This window comes from Ambystoma mexicanum, chromosome 6p (genome assembly GCF_040938575.1).
Source record: "Ambystoma mexicanum isolate Mex_15411 chromosome 6p, UKY_AmexF1_1, whole genome shotgun sequence".
NCBI lineage: Eukaryota > Metazoa > Chordata > Amphibia > Caudata > Ambystomatidae > Ambystoma > Ambystoma mexicanum.
The window spans coordinates 772,837,179-772,854,604 of record NC_090935.1 but is presented as its reverse complement, the minus strand read 5'-3'; the positions used below and the strand labels follow the sequence as shown (position 1 = coordinate 772,854,604).

Here is a 17,426-nt window from a genome sequence, read left to right as displayed (position 1 = left end):
TTGAACCTGAAAGAACCGAGGGCCACTTGTTACGGTGGTCAAGTGATTACCTCCCTTCCCGTGCCGCACGTAATGTATCCCTTACCTGTATCAGTACTCTAGTAGCTCTCTGTGATCCAGCCATAGTGAATCACTCGCACTTGTTTGTTCCGCCGTTCTCCTGCGTCTCCAGTCCTTCGCTGGGTGTGATCGCAGTACGCCGTCATGCCAGGGATATACTGGCCAATCGCCTCACGTGATATTAGTCATGTGTATTACAGTAATTGACCGAGAATAATGTCTGAGTTATAGGAAATCAGAGCACGTAGTCTGTGCGAGAACGGTTTGTCTTCTGCTAGCCCCGGCTGGTGGATCATAATGACTAGGCTCTTAAGGAACTGCTACGGTGAGTCAACTCGTGTACCAGCATAATTGGAATTAGCTGAAACCAGTCAAAATTCTATGCTAAACCCACTCTTACTCATGCAGTCAACTCTACTGGTGCTATGTTAATGGTCTTATTTTGCTTATTTTCCATATTGTACTTTTCATTTGATGATGAGGTGGTTTAACCTATTAGTCGAGGCGGTATTGCATAGAACAAACTGAATGTATGGTGATCTCCCAGCTGACTTATTGGTAAGTGTCCATGTCGCAGAATTAATGAACATACTGGCTTGCATGGATCCGTGTGTGGAATGAACATGTAGTAGCATTAGAGCAAGTAATTTATGATCAGTGCCTTATGTCTCAAAAGTTATTCCACTCTACTTGTTCATTTAAGACCAATTCGGATGAATTAGTGAGAAAAGTTAACCACTGTTCTTTATGAAAAAGTTTCTTTGCGTCTGTCACGCTATTGTATGATCTCTCCAATTGCCATAATACCCTCCACTTCAATGTGTCACTTTCGTGCCCCATCGTCACAAAGAGATTCACCAACGGAGCTGTCAAAACCTTTTTCTTAATACAGCTCCTCTGTATGCTGATTCTTTGGTTAACCTTCCGTTCCGTCATTCCTATATAGAGTTTGGCGCACGGGCACCAAATGGCATAGATGACGTGAGTTGAGTTGCAATTTGTAAATCGAGTCTGGGGCCAAGGCCTCGAAAGACCTATATCTACCTCCTTCATCCTACTTGTAAATTTACAATTAACGCACTAGCCCCAGGGGGAGTGGCCTCTAAGTGCAGGTAAGCCCCAAAGTTCAGTGACACTTTTCTGTAAATCAGACCTCTGTGAAATATCATTTTTGGTGAGCAAATCCTTGAGGATGGGGGCCATTTTGTACGCACACATTGGAGCTGACAATGGGCACTCTCCTGCTTCGAGTATGTGCAGTTCCTTTTAATTATCTTAGTGATCTCATTAGATTTGGATGTAAAGGTACTCACAAACACGATTTCTGTGTTGGCAGCTGTCTTGGTTTGATATTCCAATAATACTCACGGTTGTTATTTTTGGACTTCTTAAAGGCCCTCTTGACGATCTTCTTTAGGTACTGCCTTGCTCGAAGTTTCAAACTTAGAATCTCAACCTCTTGCAAGAAAGTGTTGTTCTACGTGCTGTTGCGTTTTAACCTTAAGAACTGACCGAAGGAAAGATTCTCACATGTGTGCCGTGGATGGCAACTGTCAAAACTCAGTAGAGCATTCCTATCGTTCGGTTTATGGGAAGGTTTAACTTTCAATACTCGATCAGGGTTATCGACCCAAATCGTGATGTCTAATAAGTTGACATAGCTCTTACTGTGTGTGGAGGTGAACTTCAGAAAAGGGTTTTGCAGGTTAATCCATTGGACAAACTCCAAAAATGAGCTTTCTGAACCGTCCCAGATGATGAAAATGTCATCTATGAACCTTCGCCACAAAGAGATTTGGTCAAAAAATAGGTTGGTGGGATGGTAGAAACACTGTTTCTCTAAAAATTCCACATATAAGTTGGCAGCAGTTGGGGCTACTGGAGACCCCATCGCGGTGCCATGGATTTGATGGTAAAATATTTGATTGAAACTGAAATAGTTCTCCGTCAGTGCCATCTCCGCGCACCATAATATGAAACTATTCGGGGTAACGCCTGTAGACATTTTGGAAAGGAGTACTTCAAGTACGTCCAGTGTATCTTTCTGAGGGATGCAGGTGTATTCAATGTCCAAGCTTGCGAGCAGTTGTTTATTGGAATCAAAACTCATGTTTTCTTTAAGATTCATAACTTCCGTTGTACCCTGTATGTATGAAAACATGGTGGTGACGTATGTTTTCAAATATTTATCAGCAAATTTGGACAGAGGCTTTAACAAGGAACCTGCCCCTGACACTATGGGATGGCCAGGTGGGTTTTTCAAGGACTTATGGATTTTGGGGAGTGTGTGTAATTTCAGTATGGATGGCTTCTGAACCGCAAGAAATTTGTGCTCTTGTTTGCAAATCCAGTCTCTTTGGAAAGCTTTATCTAGTTTGTCATGCATAAGAATAGAGAGTCTTTCAGTGGGGTCCACTTCAATGCATGAATAAAAAGAATGGTCTTCTAATTGTCTGTTACATTCAGTGATGTATGCTAGCCTATCCTGTAACACGACCGCACCCCCTTATCCGCTTTCCGTATCACGATCCTATTGTTGTATTAATTTTCGCCTATTCCCTGTAAGGAGTAGGTACGACACCTTGTTGTGTAATGTGTGCATTTATAAAGTGCAGTTGGATCCCCTGCAGAAGTTCACGGTTTAACTTGTTCATAACCAATTGAAGAACGAAACATGTTGGGTTTTGTTTGCACTGGTAAATAGAACAGTGCCGGTAACAACATATTAAGTTGTCTTTTTGGTCTATTGTGGCCGTGAAGGATCATTTGTTTTCACAATAGATCAAACTTGGAGGTCCAGTGAGGTAACCTTGATCAGAAGAACTCCCTTGTTCTGCCCACCACCGCTTTGTTTGCTCTCAACTGCTGTACTGCATTGTTTGTTTTTGCACACTGGATTTTAGATTTGTATAGGAAGGGTGTTTTAGAGTTTTGTATTTTATGCACTAGGTTTGTGAGGGTTTAGAGATGTATAATGTACTGTATGTGTTTTAGAATGATGATTTTGTCTTGTGGTTTTAAAATGTATTGATTGAATCTGCTTTTGTCTAATAAATGTACATGTTGATTATGGAATTACTTCGACTCAGTACCTATTTTGTCTGTGGACTGAGTCGTCTGGATATAAGGAGGGTTAGCTGAGTGACACTTGGATGCTTTAATGTTTGATTGTCTGTAACTTCTTGTGGGGCTGAATCCAGGTGTCTGTAATTGCTCCCCTGGTCTCTTTTTGTATTTATGTGAGACTGAATGCCACACAGAACGGTGAGTGTATGCCTGGAGAATGGCAGTCATGATGCTGATCGACTGGCAGATTATGATTTCTCATCTCTATCTGTGTCTTTGGCTTGTGAACCCATAACTCCTGACTTTACTTTGTCTGCTTGTGGATTTCCACCATTGACGTGAAGAGGAGTGTGGATATTCAGTCACTGCACATTCCTAGATATTGCTCTGTTGGTATGTAAGTGGCACACCATTGGTCAGGTTCTGCACTGCATCAAAATCAACATTGTGCACAGCCTCATCCACAGCACATACCCTCTGCACAACCTCGGCCAATGCCCGGCACACTGCCATCCGTGCTCCGTACCCTATGCCATGCTTGGCACAGTGTCATCTACACTGGACACATCCTCAGACACACTGTGCACACTCCTCCGCCTAAACTCTGCATATCTTTCTTCTGCATAGCCTCGCCTGCATTCTGCACTGCATCCTCCAATCTCGTCATATGCTCACCCTGCTGTCAGAAGCATCTTGAAGTATTTTCAGCACAAAGTAACCATTGGCATAACCTTTATGCAGACCTTAACATCAAATGCATAAACAGACTCATGCATATTAAACAGGGATTATCATTGCATGCACAAACAGACTAATGCATATTAAACAGGGATTATCATTGCATGATAAATATTCAATATCTTTGTAGACGTTTCTTTAGGTATAAAAGAATGTGCAAATGTAATTTGCATTATGTAACTTTGTTCAAGAGCAAAGTAAAACATGTATTTCAAATCGGGCACCCACAGAACACACAGCCACACTTCCTGGAAGAGAACTGCCTTGTTTCAAATTAGAAAGAACAATGCAGTCGATACAATATTTAAAACTAGCACAAGTGGTTACAATTGGATTGATTAGTCAGATTTGACCAATTAAGTGAACAAAAGGGATTTTAGTGCAAAGGCAAATTACTTTGTGAGTTTCATGAGGTGGCATATTTCTTTGCACTGATTTTATCATTTGAAGAGTTTGCAGGACAGGTTTTATCGACAGATTAACGGATTTTGTCTTTCTTTTATTTACATTGTTTTCCTAACATTCTGGGGCCGATTCTGAGCTCATGATAATACTTTGGAAATACATTTCCCCCTCCTGTTTCCAGCACCGCCATTCTGAAGTGGGTGGAAGTATTGGAGGGGCGATGCCTGCTTTCCAGCAGCAAAAACTGCTAAAATCTCTCGTTGTGGGGGAAACATGTGCTCCAGTGGCATTGCAAGCATTTCGTACAAGACTGTCTCTTTTTCTTATTTAAGTAAGTTTTCTTAAACTTCCTTTAAACTAGAAAAGTGGTGCTGCAGTCTAAGAAATGCTATATTTATAAAGGGGAAAAAGTGTGCAGTGGAGTTGAACGGCCCCTCACAGCTGCCTTTTATAACTCTTTTTTTGAAGTGCTAAACCAGTGCTGCTGGGAAGAGAATACCCTCCATGTGGCTGCCCTGCATTCCTGATGGTTGATGAGGCTGTTGTTAAGCCATAAATCAGGCACATGCAAAGGCAGAGGCAGAGGCGTTCATGTCACTGCACCACATTCTTTCATCAACAGAATATGGTGTTTTTAAGGAAAGTGTTCCTCCTTCATGGAAGAACACTTTCTTACGTTTGCACGGACTTCAGAATCTGTCCCTCTGACTTGTGGAAGAAATCCATGATCCATTCTGTTGGAGAATAGCAAAATGCAAGGATCCCGGCCGATCCCCTCACTGACTTAAGTTGTTTTGTATCGTATTTTATAGTTTATCTTCCTGAAAACACATTTAATAACATTTTCTGAAAATGTGTTTTGAATCATGCACCTATTGCTTTTTAAATCTATTCATTTTTTACAAGATTTTGAAATGTTGACGTCCTCATAATTACAAAAGATGCTCTAGCAAATGTATAAAATAAAATTCATCCCATCCAGAGATGTCTTTAAGGGAGGGCAAAAAGGGGGGCCCCCACAAGGCTGGCTGATTTAAAGTAAGATTCCATTGTTCACCTGACTGTCGGGGTGATCTCCCGGGGGCCGGCAGAGCCATCTGCGGAACCTCTGGGGCTGGGGAGGCCCCAACTCCTCCCACGTCCCAAAAGGAGTATGCGACACACAAGGACACACAAGGAGCAAGGCAACTACTGCTGTTTATTAGAGTAACGACAGGGATATGCTCAGTCCGTATGCATCCGGAGTGGCTCTCGTCGTTAGCGGGCTTGCAGGCCCTTTTTACAGCAGTATGATGCGCTACTTGCGTCACCTGGGAAAATCATCACAAAACCTATTGCCACTTCGGGTTGGTTCCCTGAGTGGTAGGGTTAGTATAGATCCCCTATGGGAACAAATGTTAGTGGATGAGGACGGGTCAGGTGGTACACTTGGGCTGTCCCTAACAGTTGTTACATTGGAATTGTTACAAGGGGACCTTTGGTGATTGGCTAAGAGTAATAGCGTTAGTGATGAGCCCCCCTGTATTCTGATTGGTTCTCCCACGAGCCCCCAAGCCTGGGACCATCGTCATTCCCAGATCGCGGTGCATCTGACATTAGCAACAATGTGCAAGTATGAGTTTGTGCGGACAATGGACAGGTCTGCTTACGGGCTGGTGAGCAGGTCTTTCCCATCGCTGTAGGTGTCCAATTTGCCGCTTCGTTGTTGCAGATTGTGTCCCAGACGTGGGACCCTGGCGGTTCTCTGTCTCATAGGCTTGGCACCTTGTCAGTTCGGCTTAGTCACGTGTGGGGAGACCGTAGCTGGAGTAGAATTATGAGCATTAGATTTTGTATTTTGTCTCCGAGGGCTTGGCACCTGTAGATATAACCTTGGCGCTGGGCGCGCGGCATGCAGGTTGCAACATCGTGGCCTTGGCTGCGGGCTCTCGTTGGGGCTCGTTCTGCATGGTCATCACTTGTATTTCGTTCTAAGAGGATTTTCGTTTGCGAGGCTCCTGCCTGGGGACTCTTGCTTGCGGCCTACTTGGGCCTAGTTCGTGGGTGGCGGTACATAATCCATACCGTGGGTGTTGCAGGGTGTCAGAGTGTCATACGCAGCATTAGATATACATGGTGGTATCTTCATAGTGATAGGTAGCAAGAAAGAATCGGCAAGCATATACACGAGCTCTTCAGGCGTCTTGCGTTTCTGCGGTGCTGTAGAAGGCCTATGTGAAAAATAACAATGATGCATGTCCGTGGGTATGTCAGTCCGCTACGTCATAGCACTGAGTATATTCTTCATGTTGGTTGGTGTGTGAGTGACCAGTGTGCATGGTGGCACGTGTGTTCTTGTCTGTTGGCTATGTCGTCATGGCATTTCTAACAATGTGAATACTTGTGGCTGTTGTTCTAGTCGAGCTGATCCATGTTGCAGGCGTCGGCTTGACCCGGGCGTACTAGTGGGCATACTCTTTGTATATATGCATGTTTGTGAAGCAGGATACTTTGTCATCTGGTAAATAAGCAAACTCCTCTCGTGGGGGGTGCCTGGGCTGTGATCCCCTAGGCCATGGTCTGGATGAGATCGGGGGGAGGGTGTTACCCCATTCTCCCACTTCAAGACTTAAATAGCACATGCCAGGAGATATTATGGCATGCTGCTGAGGCGCTAAACCCATTCCCTGTCTGTTTTGACAACTACATTCTGTCTTGAGCAATTAATCATGTAATGCTTTCTGTGTTCACTGTGGTATACATAGTGTGTGTGTGTTCCTTACGGCACAACTTCTGTAGCATTATTTCCTTCCTGTGGGATATACATTGATCATGTGCAATAGCCAAAGTTGAAATCCATATTGATAAATTGAGTGCCACAATGGTTCAGAAGTTAGCTCAGTTTGTTAAGCACTCATTGCAGAGATATGTGTTCATATGAAAGATTAGAAGAGCACATTCCAGCAAGACTGGCTGAACCTTTCCTATGTCTGGTGTGTATAAACCTACCTGCATATGTACTTGGATTTGCAGCATAAGAGGTGCTGTTATCAGCAATGTTCCTGCACCAGATAGAGGTTGCTATAAAAACTAAAATGACATTCATATGGTGAAGGTCTAGAAGGCATTCTAAAATCTAGACAATCTCCTTCAAAGATGAGCATAAACTGTTAGTCCAAGAGGTGAATAAGTATACAAATTCAAGACTGTGGAACCAAAGTGTTCATACTTGTATCCTGGCTTTGCCAGCAAACGATACAGTGATCCCGGTCAGATCATATAATATCTCTTGCATTCCTGTGCTGTCTTCTGTGAGGTTCTCCTTCTTGCATGCTGGTGGCATCGTTTAACCCATTACTTGATCTTTCTTCTTATGTAGGCCATTTGAGTGGAAGGGGTGGTAGACAGGAGAGAGTGGACCAGATGTTGTAAGCCTTGGGCAAGCATATTTTAAGGTCTGCTTGTTTGACACAAAAAACGTTTTGTTTTTGTATAAAAGTCAACAGTTTTTCTGCACATTTATGAATGACAATTTCAAAATCCATTGTTTTGGAAGTATTTAAAGCTTAAAAGTACAAAAGACATACATAGATAAAATCTGTAAAATCACATTGATTGGTATGCTGGTACTTTTATACTTTCCTTGATGATGGGGAGAATGAAGCTAAAACCAGTCCCATTTTCCGTAACACCTTTCTGTAATATTTTGGTTTTAAAAATGGTCAGGTTTGGAAATGTGATTTGTGCACTTTACAAGTCAGTTTTATAAAGACATTGTTTTACTACATGGTAAGAGCCGGAAAAGAAAGTTTTTAAATGCAGAAATTGCATAGTTGGCACAAATCCCAGCTTCACCCCTTAAGCAGTGTGTGATCCTGGGAATCTCATTTAATTTTTTATTGTCTAACCTCTCAGAATTCCCAGTCCCTAAACCTTTCAAAATTGTCAGCCCTTCAGAGTGAGTTCCTTCTCAGGGTATGATCTTCATAAAAGCCTCACTCATGGTTTCACTGCCTATAGGGTTGCTTCCACTATAATAGTGAGCATTGATATAATGCACACCACAGGCACTTGTTCCCTTGATCTCTAATGGCAACACTACTTGAAAACCATGTCCCACTTCTAATCTCAGTCTGTCTGGATAGAGACACCTTCCTGGTAGCTCCTAATCTTCATTCACTGTCCATGCTATGCTATGTATAGCTTCTCCTTCCTTACAATTAATCTCCTCTATCCATGCTTGAGCACTTTTACATTCTCGGAGGCAGCTAGTGTGAGTGCTCTGCCTATTCTGGGTTACATGTACATTTTACATACAGTCCTGCATTAATACTACAGGCTGCATATCTTCCCGGATGCTATTGATAAAAAGTATCCTGTTTCTATACTAGAAGAAAAGTAACCTCTTCATAGATTGTTAATGTTGGCCTTCAAATGCTAATTGTTTATCATTCTGATTAGAGCAACAATGAAGAGGTTAAGGGGACATAAAGGGAGTAATCATGCTTATTTTGAACACTGCGAGTCAGCATATCAACTTATAGGATATGGTCAAGATGGGGGGGAGGGTGCCACCAGATATTCTTGATCACTTAATTCCTTTGGTTTGGTGGAGGGGAGCCCCCAAAGATGTCCATGGCCAGGGCCCCAAAAATGCTTAAGATGGCCCTGATCCCATCACTCCCTCGTGCTTAGAGGCAGCCATCGGGTCCTTCTCGGTTTTGGCCAAATCTTTTTGACTGAATTTCTGTTGGAGCTCAATTGACTGTGACAACATGGGCATCACGGATCAGGCCATGGATTGGTTGACCTGCTTCCGCCTGGACCGACCCTCCAAAGTCCAACTTGGGTCCTTTCTCTCCACCACCTCTTGTTCCACATGTGGTGATCCCCAGGGATCTTTCCTCTCACCTTGGTGCTTAAAATGTCCTCTTGGCCCCTTTGGCCCACCTGATCTCTACCTTCTCCTCTAACCTGTGCGGATGACACTCAGCTCTTTTTCAGACTCCCCTCAGCCTCCACTCCTCTCACCCTCATTCCTGATTGTCTATCCACGATTCAGGATTGGTGCACCTCCAACAATCTCTGCCATAATGCCAGTAAAACGGAGATCCTTCTCATTGGGACCCCTGCTCCTGTTTTCCCTCTCTCACTCTGGCCGCCTTCCTTGCGCCCTCTTCCTTTGCCTTCCTGTGAGGCAAAAAACGTCTTCGACATCTTTGACTCCACTCTCGCCTTCTCTCCTCACATCACAGACCTTGCCAAGAAGCCCCACCACCAGTTGCAGATCCTCAGAGGTATTCTTGCTTTTCTCACTTTCCCCCCCCACTGTCTCCAGACCACTGGTTCTTTCTAGGCTGGTCTACTGCAACAGCCTCTTCCTCAAACTGCCTTCCTCTACCCTCCACCCTCTGCAACTAAACCTGAACAGGACTGCAAGACTTATCCTTGTCCTTAAACTCAGGGCAGGGGCGCCAAATACACGGGTGCTCCGGGGCCCAGGCACACCCCGGCAGAATGAAGTCGGGGCTGAGCCCCCCGCCCCAGAGAAGAGACGCAGTATGGATGGCCCTTTGTTCCATCCATACTGTGTCTCTCTCTGGTGGCCCGGGTACAAAATTGAGGGACTGATACACAGCAAGAGGCTCTTGGTTTTGCATCTGTCCCTCAATTTCTAAAAAATCGTTTTGGTTTGGGTATACTTCTACATCTGTGCACCCAGGTGCACGGATGTAGAGGCACATCCAACCCAAAACTATTTTTTGAAATGGAGGCACAGATGCACAGCAAGTCTGTCCCTCAGTTTCTAAAAATCGTTTTGGGTTGGATGTATTTGTACATCTGTGCACCCCTCTTAGCAAGAGGGATGCACAGATGTAGAGGTACACCCAACCCAAAACGATTTTTAGACATGGAGGCACAGATGCAAAACAAGTCCCTTGGCAACAGGGCTTCTATAATTGTAATACTCTGCTTTTGTTGAGGCAATGCTACTTCATCTTAGTCGTGCTGCTATGCTTTTGTTGAGGCAATGCTAGTTCATCTTAGTGGGGCTGCTATACTTTTGATGGGACAACATCAGCACTTCTCAGTTGAGCTGCTACACTCTTATTGACAAGGCCCCTGCACTTCTCAGCAGATTTATTTTCATTTTAATTGGTTATTTATAATGCACGTAATCCCCAGAGGTTTCTAAGGGATCGAACCTGTGTTGCTCCACGTCGTCTTGCTTCCAAGGCGAGCACGTTACCCCTGAGCTATCCTCCTGAGACTCTGAAGATCTGAAGTACATTTAAATTTAATGATAGAGAACCAGAACTATTGAGTAGGTCTGACATCATCATCATCCGAATAACTCAACACTGTCATGGTTATACAAGAGCTAATATATTTAAAGGGATGGAATTACTCAGAATATAGCAGCACTATTCAATAACCCTAAGTGCTTAAGCATAGTTAATGTGAAAATACTATACTTCTCACCGTTGGGACAGTACTGCCACTTCTCACAGAGGCTTCTACAACTTTTATGGGGCAGCACTCATCCAGCCTACTGGACAGCTTCACTTTTAATGGCACTTCTCAATAGGGCTGCTATACTTCAATAGGAAATGACCAACACTACCCCGTAGGGAATTGCATACTCTTGATGCCACCGAAGCAGCACTTCCATCCACAAAGCTGCTTTGTTTTTAATGGCACAGCCACTCTGCTTTACATTTAAACAGACCGAATTGTCATTTCTCAGCAGGACTGCAACACTATACCATTGTGTTCTGTATGTTGAGCGCTTCTTCAACACCAACGTGGGTTCATGGCACTCTCCCAGTGTCTAAATAGTAGATCTGGCTACATTCAATTGGCAACAGGCATGTCCTGAGCTCCCTGCTTTACATAAGCTGCCGCTCAGTATGTTGGAAGCCGTGATGGGGCAAGGGATAGAAGGCTCGAGCCTGTAGGATAGCAGAATCAGCAGGGTCTTAAAACCTGTTCACTCATTCTGGAGTGAGGGGCCATGGGGCAAAATGAGCCTGATCCCACATACAGAAGATTGTTACCCCTTTATCCCTCCTGAAAGAATGAGCTCTCTCAGACACAAGTTATCACCCCTGCACACACAATGAATGAATATGGTATGGGTCTATAGATCGAGAACACTGGAGTGAGAATTCAGAGTGTTTTAACAGAAATATAATTGTCTTCCCAGATGGGATACTGTTTCCATTAATATATATGGGGTCACTGAGATGACCAAGAGTGAAACTGTATGTTCAGTTGTGAGATTACCAGCAACGGGTATACTATGCTCCAAGGAGTGAGGTGCCCAACCAATATATCACACTGTTTAAAGGTGTGAGACCCATCCTGAATGCTTGCCCAAAGAGCCCTGGCCAGAGTTTCACACTGAAGAAGTGAGCATGTCATCCGGGGGTCTGCAGCCCACACACACGCATGGGATTCCCATGCACCCACTTGCGAGATTTGCACCAAATTAGTGAGATTGTGCTCCAAGGTAGGAGGCACATGCACCGTCTTTGCTCTGAGGTTTGACACACTCACAGGATGGGATGGCATTTCGTTCTCCCATCCTAGTTGTGTTGCTCTGCCTTTTGAGGGCTACTACAACCTGGATGATTGTAGAGGGGTGGAGTAGGGCCAGTGTTGGCCTACTGGAATGCAACTGGATGGTTTAAACCTGCTTACTTGACTTTAGCATATGCAGTACATGCTAGCCAATGTTTCCCCTTGTTCAGCGTCCACAACCACCCCACTCACACCAAGTTGGCGACTACGTGCAAATGCGGTCATATTACCGCTGGTGATGTCACTTTCTATATTTGGGCACCCCCCGGGAAATTCATAAGTCGGCTCCCCTAGCTCAGGGACTGTATCTCTCCAGCCCTGAAATCTCTGCACTGGTCCTGGGAGCTGCAAGGATCGAGCTCAAGACCCTCTGCATCGTCCACAAGGCTCTCTGGGGTTGGGCCAGCACTACATCCAAATCTCTCTTCTAAAATACCTTTCTTCTCGAGCCCCTTGCTCAGCTACCTCCCACTCTCTGAGGGTCAGACGCTTCTCCAGGTAGAGAGTGGGAGGTAGATCTCTCTCCTCTGCAGGTGCCTCCCTCTGGAATGGCCTGCCTGCCCCTCTCAAAATTGAACTGGACCACGTGAAGTTCCCGAAGCAGCTCAAGACCTTCCTTTTCTCATCTGCTTTCTCCCTCTCCCTCCCCTGCTGACCTACCTGTCTCCTGCACCAACTGAGACCTCAGAGTGTCACTGGACACCAAGCTCCTCCATGATCAGTCTCCCATGCACTGCCTCAGTCTTTTCGCGCACTTAGGGGCTGTATCTGTAACCCCTAAAGTCCCCTGCCTCCTTGCACATACCCAGAGCCACGCTGCCCTGGCTGCACTTCCCCCCCCTTCCCTCTCCCTGGCACTCCCCCCCCTCCCTTTTTCTTGTCGCACTTGCACGATCTGAATGAGAGAAGGCCAGTAAGATTGTTGTCTTGTCCTCCCTTGGTCTTCCCTCCCTCGTCTTGTCGCGCCTAGAAACACTTTTTTACAGGCGTGTTATAAATGACACATATCATATAGGGCAATTACTCTATTTTTTGTGTATAGAGACATGCACCCAAATTAAAAGGCAGAAAGAAACTGCTTATGTTGGATCCTGAAATTTGACACTCCCGTAGCTCTCAACACTTTGTGTTGCCTAGGCCGGTGACAACACCCTTTTTTTGTGTGCGGGTGCGAGTCCATTGAAGTGAATGGGCGTATAGGGAGCTTGGCGGCTGAGTCAGACTTCCTTCCATCCAGTGTTTTCAGTTTGAGATGTTGGAATTTTGCCAAATTATAATTTTTTGGGGCATAATTAATTCAATTAATATTTTATCATATAGTTTAATGTGGTATTTAGGCCTTTTTTCAAATGATACTGGGGACTTTTTCTTCAAACAGTTCCTCATTTTGAATTGTTGTGGCTCAATGCTCTGTTCATGCCAATGGGGCCTAAACTACTTCCGACCTCTGCCCTGCTTCACCCTATTTCTCTCTTTAAACAAATGGTCCTAGGATAATAACTTTTTCAAATTCTTTTAGCCATATTCTGAAACATGGTTCAGGTTCCACCAACCAGTTTCTATTAATTTTAAGTGAAAATTGCTGTAGTTGCCTGACACACTGTGTTCTGGTGGCCCCGGTCACTATCCAGAAGGCTGAAAGTGAGGCAAGTCGGGAAACTCTAGAGTGACAATTGTCCCAACAGAATAGTCTACTAATTTTCATCATATATAAACCATTCCTTGGGGTTTTCATATCATATCGTGGGCGTTTGTAAACATTAGGGAGGGAGTAGAATATATTAATAGGTTGGTCTATGAAATGAAAAGTTAGTTACTAGTAATGACTTCCTCATTTTCTACAGTTTCTTAAAAGTTATGCATGTTTTTGGCCAACCTAGCACACACCTCGAAAAATGGCAGGCAAGGACTGCTGTAGAATTTTGATTGAACTATTGAACTATGAAGGAAATCACTCTGAAGAGATGGAATTCTCTCCAGTGCAGAGTGAACACTTCTGCAGAACTTACAACGAGGAATGGTTATCTCCAAGGTAAGAGAGCGAGTGCGCGCAGGGAGATCATAAACCAAACTAATTTAACGCGATGCCCAACTGAGAGGTCATGTGTGAACACTTGAGGTGAACTTGCCGAATCGAATGTGCTAGAAGGGTCAGCGTAGAGGCCTCTTCGCGCTGCAGTGACCACTGACCTGATCTGTATTCACTCTTGATGTCTTCCAACTCGTGCCAGACCTCCTTCTCTATCCTCGTGATCCTGGCGTGCATTTTGTCCTCGGCGCGCCTGGCCTCCTTCAGCTCGTTCTCCAGCCTCTGCACGCCATCGGCACTCTCCAAGCGCACCCGGAAGAGATTCAAATGCTCGTCCACCTTCCTTTCCGTGGCATTCTAGTATGAAGTGGGGGAGAGAGTCAGAGATGGTAAGTTTGCATCAGGACATGACCAAATGATCACTTTAGTATATACGCTGTTCCAGCTGTGCGTGGTGTGAACATCAAAGCAGTGCAAAAACTAGAACCAACTCAAGGATTCAATCGTAGCAACTTGATGTGAGGGGCAGGGGGTAACAAAATGTAACTTCCAATTGTGTTACAAAAGTAAAACTGCTTACACTCGGGGCTCGATAAAATTAGTGACAAAAAAGAAATTCTCCCCTCCAGTTTCCTGCACCACCATTCTAAGGTGGATGGAAGAATTGGATGGAAGACTTAACATGCCAACCCTCCCGATTTAGGTGGGAGACTCCCGATTTTGTTAACAAACATTGTCCCTCGCCTAAAATAATTCCAACCCCAGTGCAATTGAATGGGAAAATTCAATTTGCCCGATTTCTCTGAATTTCCCTCCCAGGTGCCACAACATGTTGGCATTTATGGGCAGATGTGCTTAGCAGCAAAAGCTGCTTGAATCTATCATTTTCGTATAAATGTGTACCAGTGACACTACAAGCATTTCTTAAAAGACTGCCACTTTTCTAGCTGAAGAAAGTTTTCTCAAGCTTACATTAATCTAGAAAAAGTTGTGCGGAAGTCTAGGAAATACTATTTTTATAAAGGGAAAACGTGTGCAGTAGAGTTTGAGAGGTGCCTTAGCAGCGCTTTTGAAAACAAAATCCACTCTGTGCCTGCCCTGTACTCCTCATGATTGCTAAGGCTGCTATCAAGCAATAAATGAGGCACCTGCAAAAATCGTGTCTTTGATGCCAGACCACCACATTATCACTATAACAGAGTATGGTGCTTTTAAGGAAAGTGTTAATCCTTCATGGAAGAACAGTTTCCTATTTTTGCATGCACCTCAGAATGGGGCCCTCAGAGTTAATGGTGGATGCCCCACTGAAATCCGCGCTGCTATCAGAAAGTTGCAAACATTCCACAATTGCAATGCTAGGCTCTCCATAGCCACTGCTTTGCAACAGGTGGGTATGGGGCCCGAAATATATAATAGGTCTGCTGGCCATGACCCATCAGAAATCACACAGACACTGTTACATCATCCCAATATACCTGGACCAGGGGCTGCCCTATAGGTTCTTGACCATGCTTGGAGTACCCTACATGGCAATACTCGAAAGAAATCTCATCTGGCGAGAGTGCTAAACCTTTGTGGGACAAGTGATGTGTAAATGTAGCACTGATGAATGTTATTAAACTCTCGAGTGCTTCAACGTGCATTATTTGCAATGTGCGATTGTGGGACACTTTTCCATTGATGTCTGGGCTTATGTTCTGGCCCCACCTTCTTGCCAAAGGACTTTCCCCAATCACTCACTGACCCGTGCAGACATTCCTTCCACTTGGTTGCTCGATATGTGACCCTCCAGATGTTTTGGACTTTAACCTCAATTATCCTTAGCCAGCAGAGTCAGTTGGTGAAGGATCAAGGGAGTTGTAGTCCAAAACATCTGGAAGGCCATATAATCAGTGCCCACGAGGCCTCAGAAATCAATGCCACAAGGTCAGAGAAATGGCAGAGGTGCACTCTATAAATCCCTAGTAATCTGACATGACATCAGCCCCCCCCCCCCTTTCTCGCCATGGGTGGGTTAATTTCCGGGCCATGCCTCGGGGGATGTGGAGCAGGTGTATGTGGGGAGAGGAAAGCAAGGTGAGAAAAAGATGGGTTCCAGGTCAGAGGCGAGGTCGCCCAAGCTTTGGCAGGACCTTAGTGAAGGGCAAACTCCAGCTTGGAATAAAAAGCAAGCGACTTTAGGCGAGTCATAGGGTAATGGGTAAAACAGAGTGAAAACACCCAAAATAAACTCATGATGTAAGAGAATTGAAAATAGTTCAATGCAATTATGAAACATCCATTCTTTATAACAACGTTTAAACAAAGTCAAAACCCTTCATGAGAGTTGGATCACTGAGAGACAGAAACCAGTTGAGGAGTGGCAAAGGGTGGAGAAGGTTGACCTTATGATATATGATATGATAGTTTATTTATATAGCGCCTATACACAATGTGTTTCAAAGCGCTTCAAGGAGGGAGGGGACATAGGAAAAATACAGCAACATTCAGCGAAGTCCTTGAAACAATACAGAATGTGAAAAATAACTATCATAGTAGGCCTGTCGACATTTCTGATAGTGCAAGTGCATAGAACAAGTAAGGCAGCGGTAATGGAAAGGAAGGAAAACAGAGCAAGCAGTAACATTACTAAGTCTCTAGACAATTTACGCAGTGCAGGTGGTCACAGGAGGCGGGGAGGGAGGGGGGGGCAAGTGGAAGGAGGGGGAAGGAGAACAAGACACGCTACTGAACAAAAAGTCGGTGACAAGTTGAAAAGCAGGGGAGGGGGAGGGGGGAAAAACAAAAAAGGGCGGGGGAGACAGACAAGCTCCTATCAGGAACAGATGAAAGGAGTAAGTGCTAGGAGGGGGAAGTCTAAGAGGGGGGGAGAATAAGAAGGGGGAGTAAGAAGGAAGTTGCAGAGGAAGGAGGTGAGGGGGGGTGGAGCGCAGAGCAGGAGGGGGGGCAGGGGGAGGGCACACAGAAATCGCAGGGGGGCAAGAAGAAATAAGGGGGGGCAGGGAGGGCACAGACACTCAAGGGGGCAGAGGGGGCACATAGGTACTCACGGGGGGGATGGGGGGCACATAGGTACTCACGGGGGGCAGGGGGGGCACATAGGTACTCACGGGGGGGCCGACGATCCGGCGTACCACGGTGGACAGCGGTAGACAGGGCCTTAGTTGTGGGCCTTCGACAGTGTGGCCGGCTCCCGCCTTCCGGTTGCTGCCATTGGCTTAAGGGGCCAAGGCGAACCAATGGGAGAGGGAGGCAGGAGCTGGCCCAGAAGGAAAGCATCAAACAAAACAGGAACGAGGGAGACGGCCATCTTGGAAGGCCTAAGGCAGGGAAGGCATCAGGCATGAATACAACAAAACGTGAAATTCCCATGTAGGGGAGAGCGCGGAGCGCATCATGCAGAATAGTCCAGGCCAATTAGGCAGCCACAGTTATAATCGTGCAATTTCCAGCAAAAAACGAAGGTCGCTCGCCGCATCAACAAAGTGTCCCATAAAGTCAGAAGAGCTTACCCCCAGCATTGCGCAGCATTGGTGGAGGTCAGGCGCAGATGGAGGGTGCTGGG

The 17,426-nt window shown here is 45.2% G+C and overlaps 1 protein-coding gene across 1 annotated transcript in view; it reads right to left on the bottom strand.

The window, feature by feature from the left end:
- Positions 1-17,426, bottom strand: part of FAM81B (family with sequence similarity 81 member B) — a 627,314-nt gene that overhangs the window by 21,523 nt on the left and 588,365 nt on the right. The window contains exon 8 of the mRNA XM_069627645.1: positions 14,023-14,218. Coding sequence (XP_069483746.1) covers positions 14,023-14,218 — 196 coding nt within the window. The remainder of the gene's footprint in view (positions 1-14,022; positions 14,219-17,426) is intronic.